This window comes from Ictidomys tridecemlineatus, chromosome 5, assembly GCF_052094955.1.
Source record: "Ictidomys tridecemlineatus isolate mIctTri1 chromosome 5, mIctTri1.hap1, whole genome shotgun sequence".
Taxonomy (NCBI): Eukaryota; Metazoa; Chordata; class Mammalia; order Rodentia; family Sciuridae; genus Ictidomys; species Ictidomys tridecemlineatus.
The window spans coordinates 59429376-59447644 of NC_135481.1; the positions used below are offsets into that span (position 1 = coordinate 59429376).

Here is an 18269-nt window from a genome sequence, read left to right on the forward strand (position 1 = left end):
TGTGATTTGGTTTTTCCATCTGTACATTGGGGTACTAATGATACCTAACTCAAGGTTGTTATAATTAAATGAGTTATTACTTATAAAGCATTTAGAGCAGTCCCTGATATCATGGCAAAGGGCAAGTCTTTTTGGCTACTGAATCAACATTGATAAGCCTTTTTTTTTTTTTGTCCTATACATGAAATATCTATATGCCCTTTTATGCTTAAAAAGATTTGTCTGTAATATGCTCCAATTTTTGGTGCTCCAGGTCACTCAAAGTTACATGGGGCTGGGCATAGTCAGACACCGTAATTCCAGCGGCTCAGGAGACTGAGGCAGGAGGACCTCAAGTTCAAAGCCAGCCTCAGCAACTTAGCGAGGGTCTGTCTCTAAACAAAATATTAAAAAGGGGCTGGGATGTGGCTCAGTGGTTAAGCACCCCTGGATTTAATCCCCAGTACCAGGAAAAAAAAAAGTTCCATGGAACCTGGAGGGTCCTAGCAGGTTCAGCTTTGGGATCCTATGCAGGAAAGCAGGTGGGAGTTCATGAGAGGTGAGACTTTCTGCTAGGTTGTAAGGCAAAACCTTAAGACCAGGCTGTTGAGGTTGTAGTTGGAATGTGGCAGAGCACAGAGCTGGCAGCAACTACTGTGGTCATGGCACCAGCAAAAGTCTTCAATGGGGATATGGTCTGCAAGTAGGTGTTTGCTTTATAAGGAGAATTAGAACCAGGGAGTTTGGCAGTGGAGTTTTAAGCAGGAGTGTGTGGCTTCTCTGTCTTCTCCATTGAGTGGGACTGATGGTAACTATCATGTCATGGAGGTTGTCTGGAAGACTAAAAGAATGTGTAAAGCCCGTGTGCTAACTGTGGTTACAGCTGTATTCTTTGACATCTGATTCACAGCACAGGAGGAAGGTCCCAGTATCCCTGCACTATGCGCTTTGATCCCCTTGGCACTGGTGCCCTGGAAATCTTGACCTTGAAGGAGTGGGTGGCTGGTGGTGCTATTGTCAGGATTCCTCCGCCCCAGCTCAGCCATCTCTCTCTCCATTTTGTATTTCATGAAACTTTAACCACAAGTGACATGCCTTGCCCCAGAGTTCCAGTGCTGGTGATAGAAGCTCAACAGTGCATCTTCCTTCCTTACCAAGGAAGGGTTTGTGGATTGCTTACTAAAAGGAAGTGCAAACCTTTATCTCCACTAAGAGATCTCTTGAGTTTGGTTCTCCCTGAAGCCTTTCCACTGTTAGGAGATGACTCAGTCAATCTGTTTGGGAAGCATTCAAACTGATCCTCTTCAGGAAGTCAGAGAGTTCAGTGAGGTGGCACACACTTATAATCCCAGGGATTTAGGAGGCTAGGGCAGGAGGATCGCAAGTTTGAGGCCAGCCTCAGCGATTTAGTGAAACCCTCAACAACTTAGACACTGTCTCAAAGGAAAAAAAAAATGACTAGAGATGTAGCTGTGGTAGAGCACCCAGTACAAAATAAATAGATAAAATAAAAGTCATTTTTGAGGGTTTTGACTGATTACAGAATCTAACCATCTTACTTTGTTGGCTAAGGATTGTCTCCCTCCCCACCTCCTTGATGAGAAGGTCTTTGCTACTAGTCTGAGTAGTAGAAGTACACCTTTGGGTTTTTGATGCTTGAGTCTCAGAAGATAAAGGAGCTTTTCTGTACAGCATTTTGCTGGAGCCTGTCAGGAACTTTTCTTCATGATAAATGATCTTTCCTTTGGGTTTTGGTGTCAAACACTAGTTCCTGTTTATTTAGTAAGCAGCCCAAAACCAAAGTCTTTTCTACCTAAGATTTTCCTTTAGTCTCCTCTAAGAACAGAAAGGCCTGCTCTTTGTGAAGCTTTTCTCATGGAAGAGCTGTTGAGTTGCTCTTGCCCTCCAACTGGAGATGGCTCAAGCTTCCACACTGCCCCTGGATGATGATTCAGAGGCCTCGCAAGGCACTTGAAGCTGTTTGTTGGAGCCATAACTAGCTCTGGTGGCCAGATCTGTGGTTAGGTAATCCTAATCAGTGAGACTGATTCTGGATGGGAGGCCCTGGTTGGGAGGCATCTGGCAACTACTCTCCCTTGTTGGCATATAGTTGGGCACAGCTTCTAGGTTCTCATACTCAGAGCCATAACTCTTGTCTCACAACTCTTTCTATTGGCAGAAGGTAACAAAACAGTGGTCTAGAAGCCAAATGTTTTGTTTTGTTTGACTTGTACAAGTATTTTTAAAAATTGGATTATATCTCAACACATTTATGTCTGTAATAACACATAAAAATCTGGATGCCTCACTTTTTGAAAGGAGATGGAAAGTTTAGCAAAACTATACTCTGTATTAATGTTGCCATTATGTTGTGTGATCAATGCCGCCCTGCCTTCCTGGGTGGAGCAGGGGTGGGGAGGTGGGCCACAGTGTTCAGGAATCCTACCACCCTGGGTTGCATGCCCCAGGACTCCAAAGGTGCTTTTCTCTTTGTAACCCTTCTCTAATGAATTTGTAACCCACTTTTCAATCTGTTTCCTTAGCTCCATTTGTTTCTCTGTCAGTGGTTCTTGAAGAGGAATGGTTTTCCTTTCCTCTACCTCAGGGCATTTGGACATGAGTGGAGCCTTTTTGGTTTATTACATGGGACAGGAGAGGAGTTGTGTGCTATTTGCATCTAAAGGCAGAAGGCAGGAAAGCTGCTAAGCATCCTACAAAGTACAGGACAACCACTATAACAAAGAATCATCTGGTCCAAATGTCAGTAGTATTGAGATTGAGAAACCCTGATCTAGAAGCTTAAAATAAGTAGTTATGTACATTGTGTATGTGGATAAATGATGGTCTTTTACCTCAGAGAGTATTCATTAAAAATGTATACCTGATTTTCCTGTCAAGTATCAGACAATTTACTTTTCCTTTCTTAGATCTTTGAAAGAGTTATAATTGGATGGAAGAACTTATTTTTTAATTTTTTTTTTGCGGGGTGTGGGTACCAGAGATTGAACTCAGGGGCACTCAACCACTGAACCATATCCCCAGCCCTATTTTGTATTTTATTAGAGAGATGAGTCTCATTGAGTTGCTTAGCGCCTTGCTAAATTGCTGAGGCTGGCTTTGAACTCGAGATCCTCCTGCCTCCGCCTCCTGAGACATTGTAAATTTTCAATGAAGCATAAAATAATTTCTTCACATTAAACTTTCAAGAATGTATGAGAGGGCTGGGGCTGTAGCTCAGTGGCAGAGTGCTTACCTAGCATGTGTCAGGTACTGGGTTTAATCCTTAGCACCAGATAAAAATAAAAAAATAAAATAAAGGCATGCTGTCCATGTACAATTATAAAAAATTTTTTAAAAAATGTATGAGAGATATCTGTCAAATGTAATAATATTTATGTTGAATTTTTTACTTATATATACTTTTTATTTGTTGATGGACCTTTATTTTATTTATTTATATGTGGTGCTGAGAATCGAAGCCAGAGCCTCACAAATGCTAGGCAAATGTTCTACCACTGAGCCACAACCCCAACCCTTGGGTTGAATTTTAAGAGTTTCTGTTATAAATATTCCTATATGTAATAATATAAAATACTGTTATTAGTTGACTATTCAATATACTGATTTAATGTAGCTTTTTGCTATGTTGGTGGTTTATGACCAGTCAGACTTCTTTCAACAAGAAGGTAATTTTGTCTTTAATTTGATTTAAAGGACTAGGAATTCAAGATATATGTAGTTCTTAAAAAAAAAAAAGATATATGTAGTTCTTAAAACACTAGATGGCCTCACAATCAAAATTATTTTTATAAGAAAATACTTATTAAGTTTTTAAAGAAATATGAAGGGCTGGGGTTGTGGCTCAGTGGTAGAGCATTCACCTCACACGTGTAAGGCTCAGTGGTAGAGCTCAGTGGTAGAGCTCACACGTGTAAGGCTCAGTGGTAGAGCATTCACCTCACACGTGTAAGGCCCTGGGTTCAATCCTCAGCACCACATATAAATAAATAAAGTAAAGGTATTGTGTCCAACTAAAAAGTGAATATTTAAAAAAAAAGAAATTTGAAGTACCTGTTAGCAAAAAAGTATAACGAACAAATGAAAAAGCAACAAAAGGAACAAAATAGAGATAAAGCAAATTAATTAAATTTTTTTTGTGTTAAATTGCATTGTTAAAATCTTAAGAATAATCTATTCCTTGGAGGGGAAAATAAATTTGGGTCCTTATTTAGGAAAAGTTCTATGTTTTGTGTTTTTGAGAGGTGGGTCTCATTGTGTTGCCTAGGATGACCGTGAACTCCTGAGCACAGATGGTCCTTCTGCCTCAGCTCCTGAGTAGTTGGGCCTACAGGTACCCACCTCTATGCCTGGCTAAAGACATATTTTGACCATGAATGTTCTTTTTCTCTGACAGTTATTAAAGGCATTTCTGAGTACCTTTTCTCCCCACTTTGGTGCTGGAATTTGCATCCAGGGCCTGGCACATGCTGAACATGCAGTCTACCACTGAGCTACCTTCTGTGTACCTTGTGAGAATGGAGAGTTACTGTCAGCTTGTACTACATTTCAGCATTTGTTGTCTAACAGCAGCTTTGTTTTCTTCCTGAGCCATGTCCCTAAATACCTTTTGCTGCCTCCTTTGTCTATCATGTTGAAATGTCCTTTTTAGCTTATATTTCAGCAGTGCTTTTTTGCTCCGCCATAAAATGTCAAAAGATTTGAACCTGTGCCATTGTGTTAGAAAGGTAGAATTGGAATTCATCATAGACTGTCAAGAATCATTATATAAGCCTTTGGGCCAAAGAGATGACTGGTGACTGTGAGGGTGTTAGACTGTGTGACAAGGACTCTCCAGAGGTAGTATGTGGTTCTGTAGGGATGTTCACTTTTGACTTTCGTTGATGAGGCTGTTTTACAGTTGTTGTGGGGGAGGTTAACTTGGAGAAAATTGACAGTGGCAGATGACTCTTATCTAACAGAGATTTAAGGAAATTTTGTCAAGTAAATAATTCCTGCTTGATTTCTGCTCCTTAGAAAAGATAATCCTAAACATTACCTTTTATTGCAGGATTTCTCAGCCTTGGCACTACTACTATTAACTTTTGGGCTGGATAATTCTTTGCCATGGGGGCTTATTCTATGCATTGTAGGGTGTTTAGTTGCACCCCTGATCTCTACCCACTAGATGCCAGTAGCATCTTAGTTAAAACTGCACCTGTATCTGTTCTTGCTTGTGCTTTTTACATATCTAAGAAGCTATAATTATTTTACTAGTATCTATCCATCAGAACCAGAGAGACTTTAATGGTATATTGCTACTTTTTCTTCTTTCATTAACACTTAAGTGCTGATTTCTCCTGCATAGAGACTAAGATATGTCTTCCCTTAGATATTAGAGTTAATGTTGATGGAGGATGGTGTTAGTTCGATGTATGTAGTTCTGGTATTCAGAGACAATGAGTGTTCCTCCAGCGATCTATTTTGGTCTCACTTTGTTCGGGAATTCTTACTTAGAAGGTATATGTAACTCATGGGGATGGAGAGAAACTGGCAGCAGCTTCAACTCAAGGAAGTTTCGGATGATTTAGAAGATTTTAAGATTAGGAAGTTGTTCTGTTACAACATTTAAACTTTCTGGAATTTACAGGCTTCTCACCATTTAATTCACCACAGCTTTATGACCCTAAAATAAAGACTGATGAGGGAATGTTCACTTTTTCTCTCCATTTTTCTCTTTTGTAGTTTCTTAATTTCAGTCATTGTTGACCTTTGCTTTTATTCTGCTTTTCATGGTAGGGTTCTTCAGTTAGTGGCTAACCCAGAAAATGAAGACAGGGCACAAAATTTTAGGGGATTTAACCAGTGGGCTTGACTCCCTCTCTGATTTGAAAACTTTCTACCCTATTGCTTTAGTTATGAACAGTTAGTTCTTGCGGTTATGGTTTAAAAGGGCCTGAATGCCTGCTTTTAAACAGACCTTTCTAATTGGAAGAACTTCTCCATCAAGGCAATTGCAAAGATAAGTCTGCTTCTTAGGAAAACTTTAGGAGATTCAGTGTAACTGATCTCCAGCTATAATCTTTTTTTTTTTAATATTTATTTTTTTTAGTTGTAGTTGGACACAATACTTTATTTTATGTATTTATTTTTATGTGGTGCTGAGGATTGAACCCAGGATCTCCCATGTGCTAGGCGAGTGCTCTAGCGCTGAGCCACAACCCCAGCCCTCCAGCTGTAATCTTTTTTTTTTTTTTTTTTTTTTTTTGTGTGTGTGTGTGTGTGCATACACGCGTGCCTGGTACTGTGGCCTGTGTCTATAATCCCAGCAGCTCAGAAGGTGAGGCAGGAGAATCATAAATTCAAAGCCAGCCTCAGCATTCTAGCGAGTCCCTAAGCAACTTAGTGAGACACTGTCTCAAAATAAAAAATAAAAAGGGCTGGGGATGTGGCTCAGTGGTAAAGTACCCTAGTTTAAAAAATCCCTGGTACAAAAAAAAAAAAATTCCAAAGTTAGATTTATTTAAATGATAGAATAGAAATATGGAACAGTTCTTTGTTGTTAACCTACTGAACTAAAACACCACTTTCCATCTGTACCACCTGTGGTTCTAGGTTCCCATAGCTTACCACCTGCTGGGTGTATTTTTTGTTGTTATTTTTTGTCTTTAGGTTTCAAAATGCTCATTTATTCTAGAATCTTTCTAAGAATTGCTAAGTAAATTCATTGTATCAGAATGAAATCTGCTCAGTGCCTTAGGATATTTGTAGTGGGCAGTCTTTCCATTTCCATTTCACAGCCCCAAAGCTCAGCCCTTTATGTGTGGCCCTGGTATTTTCTCTGTGCCTTATGTTAATGTATCTAGAATTCAATCACTTTGTACCAACCTACAATCAACACTGTAATCCAAACAGCAGCAGCATCTCTGCCTGGACTTTGGCAATTGCAGTTGTTTGTTGCTGGTATACCTGACTTACATCTCTGCTGTGTGTTCTCAATTCAGCAACCAGAACAACCTTTTAAAAACCTGAGTCTGATCATGGCAGACCTGTTCAAAACCCTCTCACGGGTTCCTATCACATTCAGAATAAGACAGTTCACCTGATCTGGTTAAACTGCTTCCCGTTTCTAGTTGGAACTCATTTGCTCACTCAGGGTCATCACTCTTGTTCATCTTTCTGCCACTTGGCCTTAAGGAAAGTCACATGACTTCAGTGAATAAGAAAACTCTCCTAGCTCACCAGGTGATTGAGTCTCAGAATTGTTCTTTGTTTTCACCATCTTTATCTGCTATTGTCTTTCCATTTTTTAGGCTCCTTTTATGTTGTGCTAGTAAGTTATTTCATGAGTTTTGTTTCGGCTGGGAAAAGTGAAGTAGAACCAGTGGAAACTTTTACCTACCCTTTTTTTGGAGAGCCCTGAGAGACACAGAACTTTTACTTCTTGCCTTGTTGTTTGTGCCTTTTCTCCTTTTTCTTTCTTTCTTTCCTTCCTTCCTTCCTTCCTTCCTTTTCTTTTCTTTCTTTTTTTTTTTTTTTTGTACAGTGTGGGGAATTGAACTCAAGGGATGCTTTACCACTGAGCTACATCCCCAGCCCTTTTTTATTTTTTGAGACAAGATCTTGCTAAATTGTTAAAGTCCTCCTAAGTTGCTAGAGTTACAGGCATGCACCACCATGCCTGTCTTAATTCTCATGAAATATATTCTTGTAAAGAATATGGATTTGAAAAACAAGATCACTAACTAGATAAAAATTGGAAGGCTAGGGGATGACTTCTTGTACCATTCAACAATCTTGATGTTTACTAGACCAGTTCAAATGAGCTTTTTCTTTTAACTTCTGTGCCTGTTTATGACAGTTTTTGTAAAGCATGGAGAAGTAGAGCCAGGAGTACCCCAATTAGAATGAGGGTCCTTGTTTATTTGTTATGTCAAGTGTAGTTCAGGGTAAGATGAAAAAAGATAGGCAAAACTGGATCTCCAAGAGAGACAAATCCTGTTCAGATGTAATTATATATATCATAACTGGGCAAAGTTGAGCTATTTTGAATATTTGTTTATGGATGTAATTTAACTTGCTTAATGTTGTATGTTGTTGAGAAGTTATATGTTGATAAATGGGTTATCTGAGTTTCATTTGAGGTTATTCTTTAAACCTTGCATTATATTTTTGTAAGGAAAATTCTTATATGAATTAGAATGCCATTTGTAAGTTCATGTTGAATTTGCCGTGGAATTCACTGATTTATTATTGAGCCTTATGTGGACACTCTGTCGTCTTCTTACTATGGTAGGTTGAGCAAAAGGTGTGAGCTTAAGTTCTTCCCTGTAAAAGTTTTTCAAGACAGCATCTGGTGAGTGGAAAGGCTGAAAAAGATTAGAACCAGCACCTTCTAGAAATTTTGTTCAGATTTTTGCTTATTCACTGTATGATTTAGAATGCCATCAATTAATATATTTTATTTGGAGGGTTGATGGGGATTGAACCAGGACTTTGTGCATGGTAGGCAAGTGCTCTACCACTAAGCTATAACCCAGCCTGACTTATTTATTTTGAGACAGGGTACTTATTTATTTTGAGACAGATACCCACACTGACCTGGAACTCATGATTTTCCTATCTCAGAGGCCTGAGTAGCTGGGATTGCAGACATGTATCATGATGGCTGGCCCAACTGAATACATTTTAAATTGACTGTCCTCACACCCCCAGCCTAGTCATCATCAATGGATGTTAGAAAGGATCCATATCAACTTAAAATTTAGAAAACTGATGAGATGATCATCGTACATTATATCCTAGATTCATTTAGTGAAAGTATTTTTAATTTAAGAGAAATACATCTAATAATCCATGTCACTTATTTATGCTTGTAACATGAAGTGTTATCTTCAACCTTTCTTTTTTCTCTAGGCAAATAAGGGAGAGATTGAAGAACCAAGTCATTCAGATGAAAGAGCAAGTACCTGACTTCACCCCAGGCCTGGCAATTTTACAGGTATTATCATGAATATTTCTTCTAATGACCTCCCTGAGAAGACACATGGTAGCAATTCAGGCAAAAGGCACTTCAGACTTCTTCCTCCATTTTTTTCTTTATTGGCTTTTGTGAAACCCCATGCCTTTACAGTTTCTCTTAGCAGACAACTCCTTTTTTTTCCTCAAATTCCATGTGCTGGTTTAAGCTGTCCCCTGCCCCTCTCTCTGGATGCCTTTTCCCCAGATGCCTTTTCTTTGATCTTCATAGAACCCTTTATGCTCTTCAAAATTTAAGACCCCAAGGAGCTTTTATTTATATGGTCTTACCTATTCGTATTTACTGTATTGGAAATGAAAACTACATTTTAAAAATATTCGTTCATGTTAAAATTCTAATAGGAAGCTTTTTATTCTGTAAAATAAATGGAAAAAAAAACCTTTTTGATAATAGAATTTAATGAGAAGAGGGGCATTATTTTACATGCTTCGTAGAGCTCTACTGTCTGATGTAAAGATGTGGTAGAGTTGAAGAGGGGGGATTCCCAACCGCAGCTGCATCCAGTCTCTTGCTGAGTGCTGGTCTGGTTGAAATGTAGGAAGAGAATCTGGCCTCATTCAGATGTATAGCTGTTGAAGGGAAGAATTTTTTTTTTTTAAATATAGTTGTCCAGATAATTGTAGATATTTTTCTTTGATACTGTACCAGGATTCACTGAGTGAAGTTTTCAAAGGTTAGTCACAATGTGGAATTTGAAAGTCTCTAAGTGAACAGTTCATGTTTTGTAACTTCTTTTTGTATTTTCATGCTTTTTTACTTCAAAGTAACAAAGCATGAAAATGTTACAAAACAGGAATGGATATTGACCCATGACTGGTTTTGTAACATCCTTCATTCCTCATTTGGAAAACAATGGTTCCCTGAATTAGGCAGATTTTCTAAATGCTAACATTCTTCATTATTCAATATTTTTAAAAAAAATGGTATCACCAACAAGCTCATCAGACTCAGAAAAGTCTTTAAGTATTAAAAAGCTGTCAAATTCACAAAGGTTGATTAAGTTCTAATCTTTACTTGATTTTTTTTTTTTTTTTTGTGCTGGAAGTTGAACCCAGGACCTTGTTCCTGCTCAGCACATCTCTACCACCAAGCTGAACCCGTAGCCTAGAAGTGTTATCATTGGCAACAAGTGCAATTTGTTGTTCTCCTTGCTTTATTCAGTTTTGATAAAGTATTTGACAATCATGTTTTTCCAACTATTCTTATGAGTAAACATGGTGTTCCAGGGACTGGGGCTTGGGCTCAGTGGTAGAGAGCTTGCCTAGCATGTGTGAGGCACTGGGTTCAATTCTCAACACCACATATAAATAAATAAATTAATTAAATAATTAATTAATTAAAGGTCCATCAACAACTAAAAGAAAAAATCTTTTTTTTAATTAAAAAAAAAAAAAGTGGTGTTCTATAGCAAAATGCACCTTGTTCAGCTGCCAAGGCACAAAAGCCCAAGTGCTTTTTCTACTGACAGCCACTGTACTTCCCTGGGCAGCAGAAGTGCTTTATGAATGCTTCTTGATTCTTTACACAGAATAATAAAAAGGCATGTATTCAAGGTTGAGGTTTAATAAAATCAGTAATTTGTATTACTTCAAGAGCATTCATAAGTGAAGCTGTTATCTGTTTTTACTAAGATTTATGTGTCAGTGAAAGATACCTTAGCAACCAGAGTATGGTTTGGTACCCTTGTCTCAATTTGTGCTATCACCAACAGTCTTATCCAGCATTATTTTTGTGCTATCAGAATAAAAGTTTAAACAATAAAACAGCAAACAACATAGTAGTATGTGAAGTTGTCAGAATATAAATGGAGTCACTGTGTCAAACCTTGACAAATGAAGCCAGAAAAGGCCATGAAGGGAGAGTTCTCATGCTTAATTGCCTGATAAGAACTATCACCAACTGGGAGTGGTGGTGCATACCTTAATCCTTGCAACTTAGGGGGTTGAGGCAGGGGTATCATAAATTCAAGGCTAGCCTCAGCAACTTAGCAAGACCCTGTCTCAAAAAAAAAAAAAAAAAAAACTATCACCAAAGACTGCCCAAAGCACAGACTTGCACAAAGCCAAAGTACTATAGCCTCACCCAGAAAATACTTCTGCAAGTTTATCTACCCAGCAACTGCCTACCCAACATTAGATGCCACCTTTGTTATTGATCCTTGTGGCCAAGGGTGATTGTTTCAAAACAACTAATGGAACACTCAATTTGCCTTTAAAAACCCTTGTTTGCCTTTACTTCTCTGAATATGCACATAGTTTGCTGTGGCAGGTATATTTCTTTGTTGGTATGTGGTGCTGAGGATTGAACCTGGGCCGCACGCATGCCAGGCGAGTGCGCTACCGCTTGAGCCACATCCCCAGCCTCTGTGGCAGGTATATTTCTATTGCAATACTCATTCTGGAATAAATTTATTATCTTTGGAGAATCTCTCTCCATTTTTTACTTAGATTGAATATTATTTAGATACAAATTCTATTATGAAAATAATTTGGCCCTCAGATTTATCTTCATTTAATAGTAATTTTTCTCCTTTAAGTTATTTTATTTTAGTTTTAATCATCCTGTATTAATTGTACCTATTAATGGGATTTAGTGTAATATTTTAGCACATGCATACAGCATCCACTAATCAAATTCAATCTCCCTTTATCCATCCACTCCTACACCCTTCCAAACTTCTAGAACTCAGATCAACTTTGTTTAGCTTCCACATTTGGGAGAGAATTTGCAGCACTTGTCTTTCTGTGTCTGGCTTGTTTCACTTAATATAATGTCCTTCAGTTCTATCCATTTTACTCTTTAATGACAGATTTCATTCTTCTTTATTTTTGAACAAAATCCATTGTGCGTATATATTTATCACATTTCCTTTATCTACTCATCTGTTGATAGACACCTAAACCAATTCCATATCTTTTTTTAAACTGTGTTGGAGATTGATCCTAAAGATACTCTAACACTGAACTACAACTCCAGCTCTTTTAATTATTTTATTTATTTATTTATTTATTTTTTGGTACTGGCTGAATCCAAGGGAGCTTTACCGCTGAGCTACATCCCCAGTCCTTTTTATTTATTTTTTTAGATTTTGAGACAGGTTCTTGATACATTGCTGAGGCTGGTCTCAGACTTGGAGTCCTCCCACCTCAGCCTCCTGAGTTAGTGGTATTTCAGGTGTGTAGCACTGTGCCCAGCTTGATTCCCCATCTTAGCTGGTATGAATAGTGTGCTAATAAACAGGTATCTTTTTGGTATGATGATTTCATTTCCTTTGGATATATACCCAGAAGTGGGGTAGCTAGATCATTGTTTATTATCAAAAACAAAACAAGTGCTGGTGAGGATGTAGAGAAAAGGGAACTCTCATGCCTGACAGAGAGAATGTAAATTAGTTCAGGCATTATGGGGAATGGTATAGATGTTCCCCCCAAAGTCACAGATCTTTGAAAAAGTGTTGGGATCCCTCTAGAGTGCACAGGATACACTTTGAGAACTATTGCCCTAGGTGGTTCAGTAACTGTGAACCCTGGATCCCTTCTGAGATCCAGACTCATCGTTCCTGGAGAGAACATCCCTTGTTTCCCTTCCTTCTCTAGCCTCCTTTGCTGTTGTTTGTCTTCTTCTGATACCTAAACCATATGGATGACTTAGGGTCAGCTCTCATATCTCTTCTCCATCTTAATTTTTTCCTAAGTGACCTTACCCAATCCCATAGTTTCATGAGGGAATACTTCCAAATTTAGGTCTCTAATTGGAGTTTCTTCCCTGATTTTGATTGCATGCAGAAGGGAGGCATTTGATATATATTTGTATGGGCAAAGGTATAATTGACTGTTGGAAGATTTGATTTGGATGACAGGATCTCACAGTTTTCCTTTGAAACTCCCTTAAAACACCAGCTTCCTGCCTCATGTTCTCTCTATTTGTATGTCTCCACATACATCATCTAACCCCTTGCTAAGTTTCCCTTCCTTGTTTGTTAAGAATTTCAGTGTGAATGCTACTCAAATTCCCCTCCCGTTACTGTGTATCTCACAGGCCTTAGGTGAGTGAAAAGGCACAGAGGGCCTGTCACTCAGTATGTGGTGTGTTCTCTGCTGTGATGAGTTTTTCTTTTTTTTTTTCTTTTTGCAAATTACTAAGAAAGTAATAGGTTGTGGGTGTATACTTGGTACATTTGGGGACTGGTTATTTCTTGGCTTATTATTGTTTGTTGTAAAAAGAAAGTAAATGTCATAGGTGAGAAATCTGTTTCTGGACTGAGGATATAGCTCAGTGGTAGAGTGCTTGCCTGGCACGTGTAAGATCCTGGGTTCTGCCTCCAGCACTGGAAAAACAACCACCCAAACAAAGCCAAATCTGTTTCTGTAAACTGTTAAATAAAAATTATAGTAGGTCTTTATCTGGGCTAAGATCCTGCACTAGGCCCCATCAGTTAAATCTAAAAATCAAAATGGAATCACTAATGCTGATGTTCCCTGCTACCAAGCTGAAACTAAGATGTTTATCTGATCTTCTGAGAATTTAGGACTAGAGAGATAGTAATGACCTTTCCCAGAGAGGCCAGTTTCAATTAATATTGCAGTTCCCTCTGCCTTAATCCTTTTGCCTAAACAGGTAACCTGATGTTAATTAACCAATCAGCTACATTTCTGTCATTCTAACTCCCTGTCCTAGTCTACAAGGAAAGTCATTTTGAAATCATACACACACCCACACACACACACACACACATTTTATTTGTTTGTTTAGTGGTGCTGGGGATCAAACTCAGAACCTAGTGCATGCTAGGCAAGTGCTGTACCACTGAGGTACATCCCTAGGCCTTTTTGTTTTTTTTGTTTCTGCTCCTTTTGAGCTCGTTTCTGTTTATAAAACCAGCCTCCTCTGCTAAGCTCATTGGAACACTGATGCTATTTTATTGCCCAATTCCAGAATTGCAAATAACCAATTAAGATCTTTAAACTATTGAAATTTTGTACTTTTACAAAGCCTTTTCTTAGCAATTTTTCCCCCTTTTTAAAAATCTACTTCCAGAATTGACTTTAAATGCATTGATTACAAGAGTTTTTATTATATAAATACTGTTCTACAGCTTGTCTCCATGTCCTTGCTGATAAAACAGTGGTAGGATATTTCAGTCTTGTACTTTAGCACTGAGTCGACACTTTCAAGGCTTACGTAATCTGTTCCAATCACATCTCTCATTTTCACAATTCTAGCGTTGCTAGCACCACCATCTTCCTGTATGACCATGCCAGATGCCTGAGGTCCTCTCTTAGAGCATCTCTCTGCCCCACTCCCTGTGATTCTGACTCTTAAACTCTGGGAGTCTGCACCCTCCTCTTGATTCTTGCTGCTCCTGCCCATGAGCCATTACAGTCAGCACTCACTGCTTCTAAGCTTCTGATGTAAACTCCTCCTCTCTGTCCTCTTGACTACAGCTGCAGTGCTTGTTAAAATGCAACTACATCTAGACATGACAGTACTAATTACATATCATCCAGTGTCTACTACAGTTTAATGATCTGCCTGTAATCCCAGTGACTTAGGGAGGAACCCAAGTTCAAGGCCAGCCTCTACAATTTAGTGAGATCCTATATAAAATAAAAAATAAGAAGGGCTGAGGATGTAGCTCAGTGGTTCAATTCCTAGCACCCCCCCCCAAAAAAAAATAAAACAAACTTGAATTTTTATGAAATACAAATAAGGTTGTAGTTCTTTCTATTCTTTAGTACATAAAATATATTTGTTTGTTTCTTTTTGGTACTAGGGATTGAACTCAGGGGCACTCGACCACTAAGCCACATCCCCAGCCCTGTTTTGTATTTATTTAGAGATGGGGGTCTTACTGAGTTGCTTAGTATCTCACTTTTGCTGAGGCTGGCTTTGAACTTGCGATCCTTCTGTCTCAGCCTCCCGAACTGTTGGGATTATAGGCATGTGCCACCACACCTGGCAATCTTAATTATTAATAACATAATATCTAGTACTTGCTTCCTATCAGAATTTATTTTGAGTGCTTTATATGTAGTAATTCACTCAGTTTCCACAAAATATGTGGACCAAAAAAAAAAAAAAAGCAAGAAAAAGAAAAAGTAATAAATTTGACTGACCTGAGTATCTTTAAAAAGTTCCTAAGACAGAAATAAAAATTAATGAGTAGGGGCTAGGGTTGTGGCTCAGTGACAGAGCACTTGCCTTGCATGTGTGAGGCACTGAGTTTGATCCTCAACATCACATAAAAATAAATAAACAAAACAAAGATATTGTATTCATGTATAACTGAAAATTTTTTAAATTAATGAGTAGATCAATACCCAAGATATTTTCTGGTATAAAAATAGGGATTGGTAAACTGTGGCCCATTTCTAAACATTGCCCAGATTGTAACCAGTTAAAAAAGAAGTAGCAGCAGCTGTGACAGGGTATGTGCCCCATAAAGCCTGAAATATACCCTATCTGGTCCTTTGCAAACTCCTTCTGTAAAAAAAAAAAAAAAGAGAGAAAGAAAGATATCCTGTTCTGGAATAGGGCTGTTTTTTTGTGGGGGGATGATATAATGCATAGCTACTTTGAAGGAAGAGATTAGCATTCCTGATAAAATGCTGAAGCACTGTTCTTGATAAAACTAATGGGATTAAGATTTTGTTCTGAGACACCAGTCTTCCACCCACCCACTTGACTGCCAGTCAAGAATCTAATGTTCTTTAACTAAATATTCTTGCACCTAGTCCATCAGTGATTGTGTAACTATTTTTCCATATAAAATGCCTAAAACTGGAGGTATAGTTCAGTGGTAGAGTGCTTGCCTAGCATGTGTGTGAGGCCCTGGGTTCAATCCCGAGCAACAGAAGAATGAAATAAAATGCATATACTGAGAGTAATCTTTGAATTGATACCTTAGATATCTCTTCCTTTACATTTGGATTATGTTAAAATGTGGGCATTTTAACTTATGACTAAGGCTTCTTTGCAACTAGTGGCAGTTTTGGAGTTTTAGAAAAATTCCTTTATAAATATTAGGGCAGAAAATAGTTAATATATAAAATAGTTAATATATAAAGACTTTAGACTTGTCTTCTGGCTGGGCACAGTGTTGCATACCTGTAATCCCAGCAGCTCAGGAGGCTGAGGTAGGAGGATCACAAGTTTAAAGCCAGCTGCAGCAACTTAGGGAGGCCCTAAGCAACTCAAGTGAGACCTTGTCTCTAAATAAAATATAAAAAAGGGCTGGGATGTGGCTTAGTGGTTGAGTGCCCCTGGTTCAATCCCTGGATTAAACAAAAATGAAAATAGATTTTGTCTTCTGTAGATGCCAAAGACAACATCTCTGAAGGAACACACTATACGGATTCAACTTGACATGACTGTAGCCATTCTTGAATTGTAGTCTCATGATTGCCCCAGAATAACCCTAGCCAGTTGTTCCTATATAGTTTTCCAGCAAGCTACAAATAGACAAAATCATTAGAGTGTTATGTGGAGCTTTCCAGCTGGCCCCTTGCCTCAGGGGCTCATCGGACTCTTTTGATGTTAGCATAAGATAAAGCAGGTACATTCCGGATGGGATAAAGTCATTGTCCTAACCTAGATATGCTTCTCTTCCTGATCCAAACTGTGGGATCTAATTGGTCGTGTTGCCATCCAAGACACACTTCTGTCACTAAGTCCCCAAATAAATTGCATTCTGCAATACTGGATCTGTCTGCCTCTTATTCTTTAGTTTTACAGTACTTTGGGGTCAGTCCTCATATACCAGAACTAGTTTCTTCTGGAACACACTGTGATTCCAAATTTAGCCAAGGTTCTTCAAATACAAAGGACAGCAAAAAATATTTTCAGGTATATATAGACTCAGAAAAATGCCTGCATACCTTTCCTGGAATCATGACTTATGGTAGTATTTCAGCTGCTTGAGAGTAAATGAAGAGAAACTCTGAAGTAGAGAAGTAGTTTAAAAAGGACTGGTAGGTACACTGAGTGTAGCTTGATGGTAGAGCACTTGCTTATAATATGCAAGGCTCTGGGTTCAGTCCCCAGCCCTGCAGAAAAACAGACAAATCCCCCCAAACCAATTTCCCCTAACAGGACTCTTCTGATTCTCTCAAAACTCAAATTAACTTTATAGAAAACTTAGAACTACATATGGAAGGGATGTCTGAAGCCAGGATTCAGGCCATGTCCTAATGTGCAAGGGCAGCATCTGTGTGGCAGGGTCTGGCAGTACAGTTGCACAGGTTCTGTGGTACTGTTCAGAGGAGCAGGGCTCTAATCATCTTTGGAATCAAGGCACCTACTGCTTTTCCCTCTGCAGTTTGGGGAGAAACCATACTTGTAGTGTTTTTTTAACCTCAAAAGAGAAAGGTTGACTACTAGAGTGTGGAAAAATACTTAGAAAATTAAATTTTACAGATAAATGCTTATAATGGAAAACTTTCAATATGTTCATAATTAAGAAAATGGAGGGAACACAGGGAGCCACAGCAGAGTGACCCGAAGGATTGGCTCCTGCACCGACTTTCTTCTGCTGTGAGGGTGGCAGACTGCCCTCTGCCTGTCTTGGCTGTCTGTTCTGTGAATGAGGTCCTCTTCTGGTTGCTGTTTGTGTGGCTGGGCACCAGAGCTTTCCACTGGCCTGCGTGTGGGGGAAGGCAGGGTACTCTGCCTTTCGGGTGTCTTTTTTGCCTGACAATAATTTCATAGCCCTCCATGCCTTATTCTGGTATGTCAGCAGAAATTCCATGTTTCTGGTAGCCCTTTAGCCCCCTTGCTTAGTGCTTCATTTCTCATGCAGATGCAAGTAGCCCCTACTTTTTCTTTTGGAATAAGGTCTCCCCCCATGTTACCTAGGCTACTTTGAACTAGGCTCAAGCGGTTCTCCCTCCTCCTGGGTAGCTGAGACTATAGGCACCAGCCACCTCTCCCAGCTTGACATTTTCTTTTAGTTTGACCTTTTTGGTGAGAGTTGGGTGAACCTTATTTGGGGAGTGGGGGCAAACGTAACGATGCCACCAGCATTCATGTCCCCATCCTGTCCTGACAGCCTCCTTTTTCTCCTATAAAAGTTCTCTCCAACAAGAGAGACATGCTCGAACGTTCCTTTTATCATAACTAAAATTGTAGAAGCTTTTCTGTACACTTTGCCTTTCCCTAATTGTCTGATTTGCATGTATTTATTATTCTAGGTTGGCGACAGAGATGATTCCAATCTTTATATAAACGTGAAGCTGAAGGCTGCTGAGGAGGTAAA

General features: G+C 38.9%; 1 protein-coding gene across 2 annotated transcripts in view; it reads left to right on the top strand.

Moving 5' to 3' along the window:
* Mthfd1 (methylenetetrahydrofolate dehydrogenase, cyclohydrolase and formyltetrahydrofolate synthetase 1) overlaps positions 1-18269 on the top strand; it is a 142892-nt gene that overhangs the window by 82333 nt on the left and 42290 nt on the right. For both annotated transcript variants that reach the window (XM_078050042.1, XM_005322790.5), the window contains 2 exons: positions 8893-8977; positions 18205-18264. In XM_078050042.1, coding sequence (XP_077906168.1) covers positions 8893-8977; positions 18205-18264 — 145 coding nt within the window. The remainder of the gene's footprint in view (positions 1-8892; positions 8978-18204; positions 18265-18269) is intronic.